This window comes from Mastomys coucha, unplaced genomic scaffold, assembly GCF_008632895.1.
Source record: "Mastomys coucha isolate ucsf_1 unplaced genomic scaffold, UCSF_Mcou_1 pScaffold23, whole genome shotgun sequence".
NCBI lineage: Eukaryota > Metazoa > Chordata > Mammalia > Rodentia > Muridae > Mastomys > Mastomys coucha.
Genome location: NW_022196906.1, coordinates 74,874,728 through 74,895,589, shown reverse-complemented (window position 1 = coordinate 74,895,589; position 20,862 = coordinate 74,874,728). Strand labels below are relative to the sequence as shown.

General features: G+C 39.9%; 1 protein-coding gene across 1 annotated transcript in view; it reads right to left on the bottom strand.

The window, feature by feature from the left end:
• The window catches only part of Myo6 (myosin VI), a 139,199-nt gene that overhangs the window by 64,952 nt on the left and 53,385 nt on the right, over window positions 1–20,862 (bottom strand). The window contains exons 3-6 of the mRNA XM_031346238.1: window positions 19,811–19,880; window positions 14,948–15,021; window positions 12,196–12,325; window positions 953–1,058 (exon numbers count right to left, since the gene is read on the bottom strand). Coding sequence (XP_031202098.1) covers window positions 953–1,058; window positions 12,196–12,325; window positions 14,948–15,021; window positions 19,811–19,880 — 380 coding nt within the window. The remainder of the gene's footprint in view (window positions 1–952; window positions 1,059–12,195; window positions 12,326–14,947; window positions 15,022–19,810; window positions 19,881–20,862) is intronic.

Sequence of the window (20,862 nt, the reverse complement as noted above, 5' to 3'; positions counted from 1 at the left end):
AGTCGGCTTTCTACAGTGCAGAGATTAGCTACCACATAAGCTGTTGGTTTCTTCCTAATGGTACCATGATGTATGCAATATTAAAAAGTCAATTCACTTAAATACTCTGTCATCACCCCAAATACACACTCAAAACTACACTACATTCACAATAGCCAAGTGGCAGGAACAACCCAAGTGCCTATCAACACATGTACATATACAGCAAATGCAGTAAATCCATGCAGTAAAATATATTAAGCTCTAAATTTCAGGAAGGAAATTCTAATGCAAACTAGAACATACTATAACATGGGTGAGTATGTTTTTTAAGAGGTGTGGTTTTACTGAGTTCTCTAGGTTCCAATCCCCTTGAGACTAAAGTGATCTTTCTGTCCCCCCAAGAATCAATCTCTCTCTCTCTCTCTCTCTCTCTCTCTCTCTCTCTCTCTCTCTCTCTCTCTCTCTCTCTCTCTCTCTCTCTCTCTCTCTGTGTGTGTGTGTGTGTGTGTGTACATATAGCCACATTCACTCTAACCAGCTCAAGCATGAATGAATCACATATTGAATCATGTGGGTGCTTGGAACCAAACATGGGTCAGCAAAGCTCTTAACTATGGACTTATCTCTCCACCCCAAGACACCTTTTTGGCATTTGATTAAATGAAATAAGGAAATCACTGAAATATTAATACAAAACAATGCCACTTAAACAAAGTACTCAGAGAAGATCATAGAAACCCAAAGGAGAACAGCGGTTAACAGCATCTGGGAGAGTAACAGGGAGGTATTTAATGGGGACAGCTGCTGGGCTTGTGATATGAAGAATATGGATGAGATGAATGTGACGATGCGAATGTACTTACTACTGAATTTCAAAGTGGGTAAATCGACAAACTCAGTGTTAAGCATTTTTGAACCGTGAAAATAATGTCTGATTGTTCAAAACATTTAAAACTAGCTAAACACTCACCTTAGAACAAACTTTGTATTTTCTGTTTTGCCAGCTCCTGATTCTCCAGATACAATGATAGACTGGCTCATCTTGAGTACCTTCATGTCTCGAAAAGCCTTATCAGCTGGGGACAAAGTAACACAGTAATATAGTGAGCAAAGTTATTAACAAAAATTTACTGTAGGGGCCCTAACTCCTATAGAAGCCATGAATGATAACGTCATTCAAAATGTATCTGTAAGTATTTACTTGCAGTGTTCCTGAAAAAAGTAATAGGAAACCCAAACATCTCAAGACTGAGCTAGATTGTCTCCACATTGAGCTTTGGCTCAGCTTCCCCAAATGCCAGAGCAGTTCTGCACAGGGACAGGAAATGCTGAGTGTGCATAACTAATGAAGTCCCCAGTGAAAAGCAAGAAGGAATGAGCTTCCAATTAGAAATCTGGCAACTAAAGCTATTGTGAGAGAGAAAAACAAAATAATTATTCTGAAAATAAATCTACAGAATAATTATTTCCAGCTCCAACCTCATACCTGTGAATTTTTGTGTTTTATTTTGGTTTGTTTTTGTTTTTTTGAGACAGGGTTTCTCTGTATAGCCCTGGCTGCCCTGGAACTCACTGTATAGACCAGGCTGGCCTCGAACTCAGAAATCTGCCTGCCTCTGCCTCTCAAGTGCTGGGATTAAAGGCATGCGCCACCACTGCCCAGTACCTGTAAATTTTATAGTTTCATTTTATTGACATCTGAGTGAGAAAATACTGACCCAGAAAGATAAACAGATAAATGTTAGCATTGAATCTTCAGATGTGTATGTCTCATTTGGAATAACCACAGAGATCATGAAATTAGTAAGGGGCCATCGGGAAGTGAGATTTTCAGGGAAGGGAAAGCAGGATTCCATGACATAAAGGGGTGTTATAGAATAAGAAAGGTTAAATGGGGTCTGGAATGGAAGGCCTGGGGGTAAACGAGGGAATACAGGGAGAGATAACACACTGAAGACCTTCTAAAAATAATCATGAAAAACTACTACTGCAGAAGCTTCCTAAAATATAAACAGACTTATATAAAAAGAGCTTAAATGAAGTCACCATCTAATGGGGCAACAATGCCTCCACTACATACCACAGCTAACAAATAAAAGGCTCAGGGTTAGAAATATATTACCACTATTGAAGTTGTTAGCCAGCGAGGTCCCAGAGACCCCAAATATTACCTGCAAATTGTCATTGCTCTTGGTTACACTCCAAAATTTGACAGTAAGACCCCTATTGCTACAGGCATCATATACTTGAGCCAAAAACCATAGAGAACTAAAGCTGGTACTGGCCTGGAGGAAAGCCTCATCACCATTGGCTAGCGTTCCTAATGCTGGGAGGTGCCATGCATGCTACTAGAGGAGAAAAGTGATCCAATCTTATCTAAACATCAGTGACAATGTGCTTGGTAAGATATGGTCACTGGTGCAATAGAGGCATGGATGTCATAGGAGTAACCAACCACTTTCCGTTTGAATCTGAGGTCCTCTGCACAAGATGACACCCATGGGTGCCACAGTCATCAGGAGTAAGAACCTGTGGCTATCCAAATCCAACCTACTAGTCTACTAATAAGCTATAATATTAAGCCAACTCCTAACTACTTTTCATTACACCCACAGATTACTGCATCTCTCAAATTTTATCAGAAAAAGTTCTTTTCTCTTTTAGATGTATTTATTATTATATCTACGTACACTGTAGCTATCTTCAGACACACAAGAAGAGGGCATCAGATCTCATTATGGATGATTGTGAGCCACCATGTGGTTGCTGGGATTTGAACTCAGGGCCTTCAGAAGAGTAGTCAGTGCTCTTAACTGCTGAGCCATCTCTCCAGCCTGAAAAGGTTCTTTTTTAAAGACCTATTTAATTTTTATTTTCTATGTATTGATGTTTTGTGTGGATATATGTTAAGAATACTACATATGTACAGTACCCACAAAGACCAGAAGAGAAGATCAAATCTCTCTAGAAGCATAGCTTACAGGTGGTTGTGAGCTATCATTTGGGTGCTTGGAACCAAACATGGGTCAGCAAAGCTCTTTAACTATTGACTTCTCTCTCCAGCCCAAGACACCTTTTTTGGCATTTGATGGTGATTAACACAGACTCCCACAACTGGTCAAGGTTCAGAAGATAATTGATTGTGGAATGCTCAGCTCTATACAACACTCAGTCCAACTATATCACAACCTCCTCCTCCCAAGGCTCAGGGATCACTGCAAAGGAGGGGAGGAAGGTTGTGGTGGGTGGCTATATGGACATGGTGGCTTTGATACAAGAGGGGGAGGAAGGTTGTCACAACGAAGGTGGTGGGTAGCTACAAGGACATGGTGGCTCTGATACAAGAGGGGGAGGAAAGTTGTGACAACGAAGGTGGTAGATGACTGTAAGGACATGGTGGCTTTGATACAAGAGGGGGAGAAAGGTTGTAACAACAAAGGAGGTGGGTGACTATAAGAACATGGCGGCTTCGATACAAGAGGACAGTTGCATATAGGAATTCACAGAGGATGAAGCAACATAAACAAGACCTGTACAAGATCAGCATGTTCCAAACCCATCATGGCGTCGGGGTGGGCATGAAGTTCCACTCCTGGCTGAGGCACTATGGCTAGTTAATGGCTGTCAGAAGAGACAGAGTTGGCATTTGAAGAGTGGCCTTTTTAGGTTTGACGTGCTCCAGCAGATGGCCACATGGTTACCTAAGACTACATAAGCAGCACTCAATGTAGTCTTACAAAGGAAAAAAAATGAAGACACGAAGTGTGATGGGAATGGCATGGGGAGTTGATCTGGGAGCAGATGGGTGAGAGTAAGGGATCTGGGCAAGCGACAATGTTTAAAATCTCACAGTTAACCAAAACACTTAAAAGGTAAATCATGTGGAATTTTGTTCTCGGTGTTATTAAATTTAAAAATCAAACTTTAAATCAAATTAAAAATATAAACTTGTCAACATTCCTAAAACAAAAGCTAAAGTGCTTTAAATCTTCCTAACTTAGTATTATTTATACAGAATTTAGCTATTTTTTACACTACAATAATTGTAGCTGTAATATGTCCTAAATGTTCACACAATAAATTCTGTTAATGTGACTAAACTTAAAACAAAGTTAAAATTAGTTTCCCCTGAGATCTTCACACTGAGAAAAATTAGCTACACTCAGAAAGATAAATATCACGTGTTTTCTCTCCTGTGACTTGAAAGCAGAAGGGAGACTAACTTGTAAAGGGGGAGGGGGACAAGCAAGAGAGGAGAGAGGGACAACAGAGGACAAAGAAGAGACTATGAGAAAAATACATGACACAATTTCCTCGGAAAATATCATCATGTACTCATTTTTTCAAAACAAACATTTAAAAAAAATAGTTCCAAAGAAATTTGGCTCAAGAAGACAATTATTTTTCATCCCAAACATGTGCCACCCACACGAACAAAAACGGCTTTACAAATGGCTTTCTTTCTCAGAGAAAGCTCCAAGCAGGATTTTGTGGGTCTTCCCACCAGTCCACTGTGACTGAAGCATCTGCCTGTGACACTGCTGCAAGGGGAACCTTTGGGAAGGAGGCCTCCTGAGAGATCCCTGGAGACATACTCTGGGAGGGTGGTTTCGCACCTGACACCTTGGGCTCTCACAAGAGAGGGTTGTTATAAAAAGAGAAAGCCTGGGACCTCTGAATGTATCCAGAAAATACTACGTACGTCCTTATAGTCATCCTCCAGCTCTGCTCTACATCCTCCAACTCATCCTCTTCCACAGTGACATTTGAGCCTCTACTGCTGGCTGGAGGTCAACTATGTGTTTCTGTAGCTATCACTCTCCTCCATGAAGGGATACAGCCAAGAGGTGTCTCCACCATGGAGTTTGTGCCGTGCTATGGTTTATGAGCCTCCGAGACTACGCGCTAAATAACCTGCTTCTTCACGAAGAGGTGTTTCAGCAGTGACACAGACTGACAAATAGGACCAGAAGCAGTACAGCTTCCCAGTGTCCAATCTACAAAGGTCTCCTATACCACCCCTTGCATTGCCATTCTACATACCCTGCAAGAAGTGAAGGCAGAAAATAAAAGCTGATTTATTTGCATTTTAAGCATTTAACTTTTCTCCAGTGACGAGCTTCATCGTATTCAGATGCTAGTGACTGTGCACTGTGTAGGCTGATACGAGAGCATTAGCAATGTGCATCGGAGCATCTGAAAACTATGAGTCAGAAAGGTATTGCACTACTTCCAGCTAGCACGCTAATCCTGCCTGTATTCAACTCTAGAAGTGAAGCCTAGTTACGCCAAAACGAAAGCACAACGGGAAAGTCTAAGGAGAAAGAGCAGCAAAGATGCCCAGCTGCTGGTTCTGTCTAAGTACAAAGGCTTGGCCAACACATTGGACTTTATGTGGATACATGTGGAATGTAAAGCCCGATTCTGATCAGTTACTCCATCCCTCAGTGCCTCAGAACTGGGTTCTGAGAGAACTGAGAACTGATGAGAGGCTGAGAGAGTCAAGACAGATGCTACTGTCTTCCCACTTAGGTTCCTCAATGATATGAAGCATCTACTGCTTGAAAGACTGTAATTTTATAAAGCTATGGTGCAAGTTAATACAAAGAGAAATCCTGCTATTCAAGTCTTGCTGGGCGGTGGTGATGCACGCCTTTAATGTCAGCACTCAGGAGGCAAAAGCAGGTGGATCTCTGAGTTTGAGGCCGGCCTGGTTTACAGAGTTGAGTTCCAGGACAGTCAAAGAGGAATACTTCTTAAAAAAAAAAAAAAAAAAAAAAAACAAGCCAAAATAAAAAACAAACGGAACAGTTCCGGTCCTACACAAGTAACATATTTACAAGTGACATCTAAGGTTAAGAGTGAAGTGGCCTTGTCCCTGAGCTATAAAAGAGACTGCCTTTGAGATGGGAGTGATCATAAGAACTGAAAATACCAGTAGAGCCAGACACGGTGACATACTGTCAATCCCAATGTTCAGAATGTAGAAGCAGGAAGATCAGGAGTTCAAAGCCATATTCAACTACATATTGTACTCAAAAGTTGCCTGATATATTTAAGTCAGCCCCCTCCTCTCTCAAAGGTACTATTAAGTTCTTTTATTAAGCCTACTTTCAATGAGGCAGGCACACCTCAGAGGGCACAGGAATTTGATAAATAAGGATACATGACTGATCCATGAGTTGGCTACAAAGTATTCAGGCCCTCCCTGTGTAAGATACACGGCCCTAACACTAATACACCCATGAGGCATAAGCCTTGCAAAATATGTTTTCAATACATGGTGTCTTTTATTAAATAAATAGACTAAGATAATAGCATTTGCAACCTTGTACCCGAAGGACTGGCCAGGCATGTGGCCTACCCTCATCTGTGACCTGACCCGTGAAGGACTGGCCAGAGGTGTGCCCGGCATCTGAGAGCCTGAAGAAACACTCCCATCAACACTAGAGAGTGTGCACTCAAACTCTGCCCAGCCAGCTCTCTCCCCTTTACATGTGTCCTTTTCTCTATTGAATGTTCTGTCACTCTAGCAAGACTTCTCTGTGCTCTTGTCTTACCTTCCCCATTTCCTTCCTTCTCCTTCTCCCCTTCTCTTCCTTTGTTTTATATAATCTGTTTCGTTTTCCTTCTGACTGGCTTTCGCACAGGCTAGCCTAGTGCATGCGTCTTCATACCTCAGCCCCGTGAGGCTGGGAACCCTTAGATTATTTGACTGGTGTGCTCCCCTCTCTCTTTTTAGCCCCTGTAGCCAAGGCTGCCCTACCTTCACCTTGTCTGTACTGCTCCCTGTTCTATTTATTTCCCCTCCTCTCGCTTCTCTATCAGCCCGGTACTAATCACAGCCCGTTCACAATGACTAGTGAACCTTTTCCTTCCCCTCTTACCCACTGAGGTTATCTGAGAGTGCACTTGGCATCTACGTGGCAACTGTCAATCATTACTGTGCTCTCATGGTGAGCCTACACTTCTATGGTGATGGATTCTATGGGTAGTATTCTACTTTTAGGGGACTACTGGAGACAGGAGTTGGTTCCAAACACCTGACTAGGGAAGAAAAATTGCACATCAATCCTACTGCACCCTAGTGACTCCTGCACAGTATAAACATTTCCACTAAAAGATAAACAAACAAACCAATAACCTAACCCCAGATGTTCAAAACTCCAGAGCAAAAACAGAAAAAAAAATGGCAACTTGACACCTCCAAAATAACTAATCCAGCAGCATAGTCAAACTTATGGGATATGATGAAGAAGTTCTAAAATGGAAATTTATGGCTGCAAGTGCTTACAGTTAAAAAAAATGACAATCAAGGAGATCTCAAAGAAACACATAACAATGCATCTTGGGGCTGTGGAAGAACAAAACAAGCCACACAGATTCAGTCAACAAAAAGAAATAGTTAAGATCAGGCAGAGATTAATAAAATGGAAAAGAAAAGAAAGAATACAAGGAATCACTGAAACAATGATTCTTTGCATTGGTCCTTTGGGGAAAACAAAATGAACAAGACTGACAAGCCCTTAGCTAAGCTAACTAAAGAAAGAAAAGGCTAAAATTCATAAAATTTGAGAAGAAAATGGAGACATTACAACAGATATTAGGGAAACTCTCAGACCTACATTCCACTAAGATGGGAAACCTCGATGGAAATGCCCTATGTTCTCTCTTATGGGGATCCTGGCTTCAAACTTTTATAATTCTAAGTTTAAATTGGAGTAGGTTCTGTGGAAGCCAGGGAATAAGAAAAGGGACAGGAGAAGTGTATGCTGGGGAAGAGGGGCAACAATTAGATGGAGATAGTAAAGCACATGTGATAGGAAAATACAGAGGTAATACTAGAGCTAGGAATGTTTAAGTGGAATGGAGAGAGTTCAATGAAGGAAACAAAATGGGTGTGTCAGCTAACAGAAGCTTGGCAAATAGGGAGCTGTCACACAAAACCCATTAAGTTGTAAGGTAATGCAAAGACATTTTAAAGCTTGACTGAAGGGTACTCTGCATGAATCATGGTGCTCCCAGAAGCCACTAGCCATTGAACAAAAGTCCCAGAGCCTTCTGAACTGTTGTCCAGGGAGACCACAGAGACTCCCAAACAGTGGGAACTATTGCCATTGCTCTTGGTCACCAACAAGAACTAGACAGAAAGGCTCTGTTGCTGAAAACACCACACATGTGAAATGCAACGCGCAAATAAACTGAGCTGGACCTAAGCTTGGAATGTCAAGGCCACTAAGTTCTTAATGCTGGAAGGTGCTATGCAGGCTGCTTCAGGGTAAAGCATCGAAAGCCTTAGTGGCCTGTAGATGCTGAGTACCATAGTACCAACCTGCCAGGCAAGACGTTCCCGCTGGTGCAATAGTGGCATGGCTATTTTTGGAGGTGGGGGTAATCAAATCTGGTTTGATTTGAGTCCTAGTCCATGGAAAGAAACTTGTATCTGATACAGTAAACCTGGGCAAAAAAATATCCATGGCTCCCTATGAGGAAAATTGACACTGATATTAAGCTAAATGGACATGTTGTCAAACTGCTGTCTAAATACTTCTATCTGTACTTTATTCTAGTGCTACTATCTGCCCTGGCCAGAGAAGAACTTTTGGAAGTAACAGTTAATACAGAGACTCACACCTGTCACAGGCTGAAAGTAAGGGACTGTGGAGTACTCAGCTCTAACAAGGCATCGCTAACACTTGCCAGAGAACGTTCCAGAAAGCGGGTAAGAGGCTCTAAGAACTTGAAGATGGAGAAGTCAAGCAATGCTGTCTCTGGGTAGCTGGATGTAATCATGAATACCCAGCAGCTATGGGAACCTTCACCACAAACTAAAACATGAAAAATAAGGTAGGAGTTACTTTGAGAGAAGAGAGATGTGGAAAGGGGTAAGAATGGGCAATTGGATAAATAACGACCACAATACGTTATATGAATGTATTAAATTATCAAAAATTAAATTAAAATATTTTTATCAAGAAAGGAAGAATTTCTAAAATATAAGATAAACTGCCAAATTAAGCCAAGGTAAGATAAACTATTTAAACAAGTCCACATCAAGATTGAAATAATAATTTTTAAAAATCCTATACTTAAAAACAGTCCAGGCCCACACTGATTCACTGTACAATTCTATCAGACTTATAAAGTAGCAGCAGTGTTTCACAAACCAACCTAAAACGGAAAACGAAGAAATGCTACTAAAGTATTTATAGGAAGCTAGTATCACCCCTGAAACCCAAACAAAATAGGCATAACAACAAAAAACAAAATTACATACAAACGCCCCTGGTGGATACTGATTCAAAACTTATAAATAAAATGCTTGAAAATTGAATTTAAGAATATATCCAGAAGATCAAATTGGCTTTACTGCAAGGTCCAGGAATTATTTGACATATTCAAATCAAGAAACATAATACCTCACTGAAATAGACTCTAACACAGGAATCACATGAACGTTTCAATAGATGCAGAAAAGGCTTAGACAAAGTCCAGCATCTCTCCATGTTAAGATCCCTGAATAGATGAGGCACAGAAGGAGCATTCTCAAAATAACAATGGCTGTTTGTGACACAGCTAAGTCAACACTGCACTAGGAGGAGAAACTGGAAGCATTCCTACTAAAACCAAGACCAATGAAACAGTTTCAACTTTCCCCACTCTCATCTACATAGTGTTTCAAGTCTTGGCTATACAGATAATACAAGAGAAGGAAATAAAAGAGACACAAATAGAAACATTAGTCAGCATATCCTTATTAACAGATGATATGACTAGACAGAAGAGACCCTAAAGCATGCAACAGAAAGCTCCAAGAGCTAAGGTACACTTTCAGAAGTGTTGACGGGATACAAAATAAACATATAAAGATCAGTAGTTACACCAACATACACCAATATACACCAGTAAACACCAAAGGCAAGCATGTTGAGAAAGAAATCAAGAAAACAATTATATTTGTAATTGTATCAAAATATAAAATAAAATACCCTGGAAACATCTAACTAAGGGAGTATAAGATGCTATAATAAAAACTTCCAAATACTGAAAAGAAATAGAAAAGGATACTAGAAAAGGAGAAAGCTCTCCCATGCTCACAGGTGGAAGTAATCAATACTATGAAAACAGTTATAGAGCCAAAAGCAATCTACATATTTAATGCAATTTCCATCAAAATGTCATTCTTCACATAAGTAGAAAAAAATGATTAAAATTCATATGTGAAAACAAAAGATCTGAGATACCCAAAACAATCTTAAGCAAGAATAATAGTGGAGACCACCATATCGGATTTCAAGTTGTATCGCAGCAGAATAATAATAATAATAATAATAATAATAATAATAATAATAATAAATAAAACAGCATTAGTGCAGGCACAAAAACAGACATGCAGGCCAACAGAATAGAATGCAGTGCTCAGATACAAACCACCTGATTCTCTTTTTACAAAGGTGCCAAAGATATACACTGGAGAAAAGGCAGCCTTTCATTCACATGTAGAAGAATGAAGCTAAATCCTTATTTCTCACCCCATTCAAACATCAACTCTTTATGTATGAAAAACCTTAGTGTGAGGCCCAAAACTCTGAAACTGTTAGAGAAAAAGTGGGTCAAATACAAAATAGACACATAGACAAAGACTTTGTGAATGGGCCTAAAGAGATCTCCAGTAGCTCGGGAAACTATGCCAATAACTGACAAATATGATCTCATGAAATTAATAATCTTTGAGTAGCAAAGGAAACATTAGGTGATAAGACAGCCTACAGAGTGTGAGAAAATCTATTCCAGCTAGATAAGCTATCAAATAATTGATATCTAGAATATACAAAAATTTCAAGGGGGTTGCATAAAGAACATCAGAGCAACAGAGAGGGATTGGGAGAGAAATGAAATGCTGAATGGCAGGAGTGGCATGACTGTCCCAATCCTGAACTCGGAGCAGGTATGATTATCTGCTCAACACTGACTCTGTCAGAACCCTGTCATGGAGCAAGGAGGGCTCACAGATCCCCACTGCTTCCTAAGGATTTATGCATAGCCACTGGTTGACAGAGACATTTTCTCCAGTAATATAGCTATGATAAGGTGCCCACACTAATGAAACCCATTGGGTCACACACACACACACACACACACAGACTAAAGTACAAAGGCTGTGATTGGAACAGAGGATTAGTGGGAGTGGTAGGGAGACCAGAGAAGGTAATGTGAATACCATCAAACTATGTTATACTCCTAATGAAAACTTGTGCAGAATTAACATATGCAAACAAAAAGGAAACCCTATGCATTGCTAATACGAATGTACAAGTACAGTCTCTGTGAAAATCAGTATAATGGCTCCTCAATAAATAAATAAATAAGGAAGGAAGGAATGCACGAACGAACGAACGAACGAACAAACCAAGCTAGTTAGTTGTTAAGGCAGCTAGTCAAACGTGCTTGCCATTCAAGTCCAGCAACCTGAGTCTGATCCCTGGAGCACACGTAAAGGTGAAAAGAGAACACAAACTGACCTCTACACACTACCTATTTCAAATTGTTCCTTAACCTCCACAAATGTGCCTTGACATGTGTACCAACACACACACACACATACTTTTTTTTATTAAAACCAACAATTTTTGCTCCTGTGTGTTTACCCAAGGGACTCCAAGTCAAGGGACCAAGCAGGTCACTGCACACCAATGTTTATCACAGCACAATTCACAATACCTAAGTTCTGGGACAAACCTAGGTGTCCAACAACACATGAAGGTGGTACAGAAATTTTTTCAGCCACAAAGAGAAACAAAATTATATCATTTACAGATGTAACTGGAAAATATCAAAATGGATATATATCAAAATAGATGTAACTGGAGAATATCAAAATAAATAGAGTCAGTCTCCTGTACAGTTCCTAGATTTCATATAGACACATAAAATCACATAATGTAAATACTATATCAAAGTAAAGGTGAAACTGACTAGGAAACAAATGGACTAACAAGAGGAAAAAGGTAGAAAAGAGGAGAGTACAGGATGTGAAGGAGGGTATGGGGAGGGTGCATATGTACGATGAACAGTACGCACTTGCATAAAAAATCCTTATGTAACAGTACCATGTACAGTGAATTATACAATGAAATCTTTTAAAAGTCTCAAAACAATTTAAAAATCTAGTAAATTTGTATGATGCAAGAAAAGAATTAAACTCCAACTTACCGATGGCAAAGACATGAGGTGGCATCGTCCCAAGAGATTTTCCTTGGTATGACTTTATTGTATCTGAAGAATATATTTTAGGTATATCAAAGTATGGATTCACTGCAATCAGAATGTTGGCCACATATGTCTAAGTAGGAAAGGCAGAAAAATGAAACTGCTAGTTATTACCTTTGCTTTAGAACTAAACAAGGAAAAGAGGAGAAATATTCAACAGACAGAACCCTTCGATTCTTGTACAAAGACTTCAAAATCCACATTTCTAGCTTTATACTAAATATTTTCTGATTTTAAAGAACTTACCACTTCTAAAATTCCAAAGAAATACTTGTTTCCAAATAAATGCTCATATGCTATCACTCCACAGTCATTTCAAGGTCAACACCTTCAAAATCAAGATTATATTCCCCATAGTTTAATCTCAAGATTAAGTCCCCTCTCATAGTTCTTTCTGGTACATGGCTTCACCACATCACCACCAAGATCTGAGTGTCTAAACCTCCCGTAGAGGCTTCTGTTGCTGAGTCCACTTAGGGGCCCCAAGCTGGGCCCTCCACTCAATGCAGGTCACAGCTATCCTCAGACTACTGCTCCTGGAGCATTTAAGGAGCTTCAGCTCCTGGTGAGCCTTCCCTGTCAGTGAATGCTCAGGAGTGCCTTAGCACTGACTGAATGCTCAGGAGTGCCTTAGCACTGACTGAATGAATGCTCAGGAGTGCCTTAGCGCTGACACAACCACTTGGTCTTGGGAGTTCTGCAAAGCACCACATGCCAAACACTGGGATTCACTGTTTCATGAACAACTTGAATTTCCCTTAAAATTTGAAATTGGATTTCTTTTGTTTTTTTAAGACTATAGAAATGTACTAGGAGAATCTATAAAACTCCTACACAGGTAGACTTGTCGTTTAGTGATACTGATAAAACTGGAGCATACAAGATCATACTTTTCTCTTTTCTTTCCAACTGTTGAAGAGAAGTGTAAAATCCTAAGCTATCAAACTGCTAAAGGCACACAAAGTCCCGAAGCACGTCTCTTAGAGAAGAGTGACTAATGAGGATAGAGGGGCTGCAGACATGGCTCGGCAGTGTCTATTCAAACATAGGACCCAGGCTTGGTTCTCCAGCACCCGCACGGTGGCTCACCACCATCCATAACTCTAACAAGGGATCTGACACCCTCTTCTGACCTTCACATGCACTAGTTACATACATGCTACACAAACAGACACGAAGGCAACCAACAAAAAGGATTAGAGACTTTGGCAACATGAAAAGGTTAAATAAGGTTCTCCTGCTGTTTTATTCAAATATAAGGGAGGATAGTATTTTTAGAAACTACAAATGCCATTTAAACTATTATTCTAAACTGTTTCTTTCACATAGTCATGCATGTATATAGGATAGCAATCAACACCTTCATTTAGCTTTTATAGTAACAACAGATGCAATTATGGATTGCCCACATTTAATGACTTTGTAACTAAAAGGCCCAACTAGGTAAGAGAAAAAAATATACCATTCACGACTTCAGACAACCCTGACAATCCTTGTCTTGAGATCTACTCAGGAGAAGCAACTTCCTATATCCAAATTGATTTTCACTCACTTGCCACTAGTTAAACTCTCTAATGGTTTTAAGACTTCATTACTTCAGTGTCTCAGACAGCACTTGGTGAGGTGAGCACTGGACTCTCCAACTGCAGGCCACAGACTGAATACACATTGCCTCTGAAAATATTTCTACCCGAGAATACTTATATTCACACCTAAATATATTCTTTACATAGTTGAATGTAAGGAATAAAGGAAAGTGAAGTCTAGCCCATGCTTGGGGACGAGTATGTTCTTTTCGAATGGACTATATCAGTTCTATTTCCCAGCTGTCACTACTTGGACAGATGGCAAAGACTAGATGTAATTTAGTCAGAATTAAGTAAGTACAATTAGGCAAATTGATAGTGATATAAAAGATTAAGACTGTCATTTGATCTTGTAAGTGTCAAAGAAGCCATGTGCGTCCTTCGTTCAAAAATAATGAAGCCCCATCTTTAGAACAGGATACCAGAGTGTGGTAATCTATCTCCAGCTGACAAAGAAATCTACAACCAGGTCATAGCGGAATAAAATCTCATTCATGTGTGCCCAATGAATAATTGTAATTAAAACACAGGAGCTAAATATCCATCTGAATGATCTGATGCAAACTACTTACACCAAAGGCATTGTCTGCCTTGTGTTTAATGATCTGGACATTTAGGGCCAGCCTCTAAGGGCTAATGAAATCCTACAATTATTTAGGCTCCATGACCAGAATTCTTGTATATCTGATACCTCTTCAACTACTGCCTTCCATTTTAATTTATGCATTTTTCCTCATTTGGTTTGGTTTTATTTTACTTCGACACATATAGGGCTGCCTGAAATTCTCTGCACAGTGTGAAAGTGAAATTAAACAGATCTATAGACATATACTAAAAAAAAAAAAAAAATCAAACTCCAAAATAGTTTTTTAAGCACTCAAATTGGACCTTCATAAGCCTGAAGTAGGTTAATTGGTTCTCTGACTTCACTATCTCATTCTACAGATTTTATTAAGTACCCACTGTGTACCAGGCTCATGGCGAGCACCACATGGCAAGCACACATTAGAACTCTCATGCCCATCACATATAGACCAAGCAGGATAGAAGCGCATGACACGTGTGAGACAATTAGCCACAAAAACTGAAGACATTGGTCAAATACTTACATAGATTCTGTCTTTACTGTACCGAACTTTGACATTATGGAGGAGTGTGGCTTCATTTAAGTACATCAGTGAACCTATGACAGAGGTTTGGATTAGAAAGTTGAATAACAAAAGGCAAAATAAAATGCTTTATGCTAATCATAATCACTTTGGCCTCAGTTTAAAAGCCACTTAATTATTAGGGCCAATTTAATCCCATGCTTTTAGAATACAGGTACACACAAACCCCATGGGTTAGTATAAAGCAAATCCATTTGGGGTACGCTGCATTGGTAGAACACTTGCTTAGAAGAAATCCTAATTACATATGTCTGTGAGAACTTTAGATAGTACATTTCCAGTTAGGAGATTTATATCTAGTGAGTACCAGTGAGTGTATACTCTGCTGAGGGCAGGTTTAATTGCCAACTATCAATCATCTGTAAAGAGCTACTGTTGGTATTCATGATCCAACAAAGTGAGATGTTAATCCAGTCTGATACTCAGAAGCTTACAGATAAAATAAAAAAGAAGATGGTTTTAGAATGGCAAGGGACCTTCAGATCATTTGGGTAGTTCTCACAATAACTGATAAAGGGAAAGTCAGGCCAGGAGACATCATGGACATCTTAACCCAGCAAATTTATGAGTTAAGTTCAGAATCAGGCTAGACTCATTTTTGTTCTGTATGGTCCATCTCAGGGTCTTCTCTATCTAGTCCCTGCATATTCCCATCTCCTATGGTTCATTTCTACTACACGCTAGAGCAGACAGTACTATTCTATTACCTACTTTGTGTGCTGTTGGGACCACAATTTTATCAGTTATCCAACTTGAAAACAGTAGTCAACATCAGAGCCATCTCCTCTTGTCTCCCACAAAAAAGTGATATAGCCTATTGCCAGGTTCATGGTAATTTTACTAATGTTAACCCAACCTGAATCCCCGGCATGTCTCTCCCTCCTTGTCTACAGCTCCACTGCTATGCAGGACTGGAGGGAGGTCACAGGATCTCTTTTGTGGTTATGGTAACCTCTTGTTTGTCGACTGCTTTCATCTCTATTCACTCCAATCCAGACAGCAGAATGGAGTGACTAAACCAGAGCACTACCTAAATCTCTCTCCATTTCAAAGAACACCCCTAGGTTTCAATCACCTACAAACATTCGCCTTAAAATCTACTCATGGCTCTTAGTAAACTTATATTCAGATGGACACTCACAATTCCCTATGACTTGCATGAATATCTAACTTATACAGAAAGTGAGCTATTTATCATACTCACAACACACTCGTGTATTGTCTCTGCTTATGGCATCCTTTTATGGAGACACAAACTGATCTCAAAACAATACTTCTCCAACCTCCCCTCTCCCAAAGCTAGTCTCTTCTCTGTCGTTTCTATCTGGATACTTTCCACATCTGTCAGGATTAGGACATCAAGTTTACACTTCTGGTTTTACCTACTAAACCAAACATTTGAGGGCAAGATCCTACATAGTTCAGTTGTTTTACATGGCCCCTCGCTGAGCATCTATGTATGTCATCAGTGCCTGCATCTCTAGTATACATGTCAATGGTGCCTACAAGAGCCTCCTGCTAGACTATCTAGGCAAAGAAATGCCCTGTTTCTGCACATAGGCGATGCAGTCAGTTCTCTTTCCGAGGGCCCTGTTGCTTTCGGATGAAACTGCAAGCAGAATAAGAGTGAGAAGTAAGTTAAGTTGGGGCTCTTGACAGTTGAGCTGAATCTCTTCTCTGAACCAAGGGAGGATTTGGAAGGCCTGGGCAGCGGAAGTGCATCTGGTTTGTGGATCTAGTCCCCTTCACTCTATAGCCCTAATCTTCCACCCACATCCCCTGGAAGCCTCATCTACATGTTTTGTCTCTTTATCCACAGCTGAGTCTCTCCCCACATCTCACTTCCCTCAGAAACACCTGCTTACACAGGCAGCTGCTTCTCTAAGAGAAAATTGCTGATAGCACAGCACGCAGGCATAGAGCCGGCCCATGTAACCCTACACTGACATGCGGGTAGCTGCTAATTCTACTCCTTCACCCCAGCCCTTACTCCCCACCTGCCTTCTCCAGGACATCTGTTCACCCAACCAAATAAACCCCTAATGGCAAAAACCCATCAATGGCAGGAGGTCCTCCAGTCACCCTGCTCAGGCCATTCCACTATCATAGAAGGAAAAGGAAATCTGCTGTTTGTCAGAGTGGGAAATGCTAAGTCTCAACTACTTCCCTAGTGGTTTGATCCAGGAACATTCACAAGGGTCGCAGAAACAACTTCCTGTGCCACCTCATTTCATTCCACCCTCTTCTGGTTATTACTAAAAGTAAGTAATAACCAGCCCTAGGGTTACTTGGTCTGGCTATTCATATGGACTGCTTACCTTTTCTGTCTAAGTATTTATAGATTTAACCATAGTCAAGTTAACAGTATTTTTGAGACAGGGTCTCATCATTCAGCTCTGGATAGCCTGAAACTCACTATGGAGACCAGGATAACCTTGAACTCAGAAAGATTCTTGCCTCTGCTTCCTGAGTGCTGGGATTAAACATGAGCACCATCGTACCTGGCAGAACATTACGATATATTTTTGGTTTGTGTACACATGCATGCATGATGGGGGATGCATTTCATGGCACTATGTGGGACAGAAGACACCTCTGTGGAGTTGTTTCTCACCATCCCCCTTTATATGAACCAGGGAAATGGAGTTCAGGATGCCTGGCTTACATTGCAAGCACCTTTACCAGCCAAGCCATGTCACTGGCCCTAAAGCTTTAAGTCCATTTTTTTGTCAATTTTATTCTCCTTTTTGGAAGTGTTATGGATTGAACCAGGACCCATGAATGCCAGTCAACAGACTTTTAAAAATAAGACTTCATAGAGGTGCAGGCCCAGTTTATTTTCTTGGACACACTTTGCTGATATAAACATATACTATACCAAAAGTATCCAGTGAAGAACATCTGTGATTTCATTAAATTTACATATTGACTAGAGATTTTCTGAGTATTTCACATATTGGTTATTGACTACTCTACTTATTGACAGCTCTAGTTCAGTGTCAGAGAGGGAAAAGGGAACCCACAAACAATTGGCTACATATAAATGTATCTCTAAGCAAAACATGTTAATATATGGAGAGGATAAGCTGTTACATCATATACCCTAGCAAATTTCTGTTATATTTATATATGTTGGGAGAATGACAAGACATGGTGCGTGTGATAATCAGTTCTGGTTTCCCACTGGGTTGGTCCTAGATTTCAAATTCAGGTCTTCAGGCCTATGGCAAGTGCCAGTACCCACTAAGTCATCTCACTGGCCTCCTAGAAATCATTAACAGAGAGACACTTTCTATGGTTTTCAACATGATTCGTGTTCATCATGTTTCCTGTCTATTTTGCCTTGATTATTGCTCAAAACCACATTGTTTCATCAAACTCTCTATTAATTTGGGAAAGGAGAAAATACTTCTCAATCCTTGCACCAAACAATAACAGCCACTGTTTACTGACTCGGGTATTTTGCCAAACATCTTGAATGCATCACCTCTAAGCAACATGCATAATTACTCCCGATTTGTAGACAAGCTTCCCAATAGAGATGCAGTGTGGCCTGCAGGAACATTAGCTTCCAAACTGAAGCCAGAATCAGAACCCATGACTGTCTTGGCCTCAGCCCACAGAGCCCCCTGCACCACCACTATTTCACAACACCTGCATTTTATATGGGCAGGCGTCTTTCAGGCTTAATTGTAAACTCCAGTGAACAGCAGTAAGAACAAACCTATACCTTTCTCTTATTTTTTTTCCCCTATGGAGTATTTAAGGTCAGATACGTCTAAGGAAATCCATAGTAGCTAGAAATGATCTTCAATACCATGCCTACCCCACTACAGTTTGGATCTAGAATGTTCTCCAAAGGCACTACTGTTAAGGCCTGGTACCTCACTTGGAACTGTGAGAAGATAAGGCGACCATTAAGAGGTGGCCCCTAGAGGAAGGCCTTAGGCAAGCTACTGGGGTGTGCCTTAAAGGGATGGTGTAGGCACAGGGCTTGTGTTAGCTTTCTCTTTGCATCCTGGCTTCAGTGAAGTCAGAATCTTCTACCACATGTCTCTGCCTGGATACACTCCATCTCACCAAAGGTGCAAATGCAGTGTGGGCAAAAGACCATGGACTGAAATCTCCTAATCTACAACCCAAAACAAACATCCCCACCTTTTTAAACTAATTTAAAGTAAATTGCTGGATTTAAATTAATTAAATCCATTATTACAGTGATGAAAAGCCCAAAACAACTGAAATGTGATTACTTCTGAATATTGAAAATGTAAAAATAAATATAACTTGTTTAATGAATAAAGTATTTTTCATCAAGTATTTTAAGGTGTTGACAAGTCAAATTAATGCTATGTTTTAATATAACACTCTGAAATAAACTTTTCAGTTATAAATTATTCTGCAGTGTTGTTTTGTTTTGTCTACTGTTGGTGTGCCTCATCTAAGGAGTGGCATCAAATGACCCTTTCTGTCAACTTCCAAATTAGTATGAACCACCTCCCACTGTGAGGTTTGAAAAGACTTTCAACACTACTAAGAAGAGACTTTTAGTTGAAGCTTCCAGTCCATCATCACCCTACTCACACAGATGTAAAGTAACAGGAGGAGACGCTCAAGAGGCTTTCCTTTCAGGGAAGCGCACAATCCGGTTACAAACCCAGGCCTTCCAGGTTCCTGGGAGCCCCTACCAAGCCCGTGTGCTCTGACCTAGTCTCCTGTACTAGTAACAGGGTCACTAACTTGCTTTCTGGAAGAGCAGACGGTTTTGTGGGATGGAGAGATAACCTTGAACTTAATACTTACAGTTATCCTCCACATCTTTTTTGCTGTCCTCTTCCGCAGGGAACACTTGGTTTATGAGAGCCAAGAATGTCTAACAAACAAACAAGCAAACAAAGGTTTGAGCGTCAGATGCTTTTAGATAGAGAAAACAAAACAAAACAAAACAAGGAGTTCAACTGGTTGCATAGACTGTAATGACCACAACAATACGTTCTCTATTAGAGTATACAAATTCTACTACTTAACAAAGCACTCATTCAGAAGACAATAACTCTTAGCAAAAACTGTGTCCTGTGTCCTCTACTACTGTAGACATGAATCAAAGACAGCAATTAACAAATAAAGCAACCCAACTTCTCACGGCCTCAGCAGGCCAAAATAACAAACACACTTATCCTAACAAAATAACAAACACACTACTCCTAAATTTCTACTTAGGGCCTGCTAGTAACCAAAAATTAAAAGCATTTTATATTTGCATATAAACAATTTTATTGGTTTTAAAAAAAAATATTCACAATCAGTTGCATATAACAAAGTATTAATGTTTTATTTGAGAAATATATTTGATGTCAATTCCTACACAAAAATATGTCAAAAATATAAAACTATCTGGTCCATTTAATTAAAAGAACCCACAGACAGTAGGGTGTGGTGGTACATGCCTGTAATCCTAGCACTTGGGGAGCTGCAAACAGGAAGGTCAGGAATTCAAGGTCATACGTGACTACATAATGAGTTGAGGCCTGGCAAAGCTACATAAGACCCAGTTTCAAAATTAATAATAATAATAACAATAACCCATAAAGAAAGTTGCATCCATTTATCACTTAAAATGCTACGGGAAACACGGCAGAATTCAGATAGCATCTTGAAACAGAGAGCAAATGATCTCATATTACATCGAAAGAGAATTAAATTTTAATCCATGCTATCTTAACAGTTATTTATAAATTTATACCTCTAAATAATTACAATTAGCTCTTCTGGTTGACATTTCCAACTGTATCAAATAAAACTCTTAAAGAAAAATGGTTTGGATCCTTCACAATAACATGTGCAGGGTTTCGCTC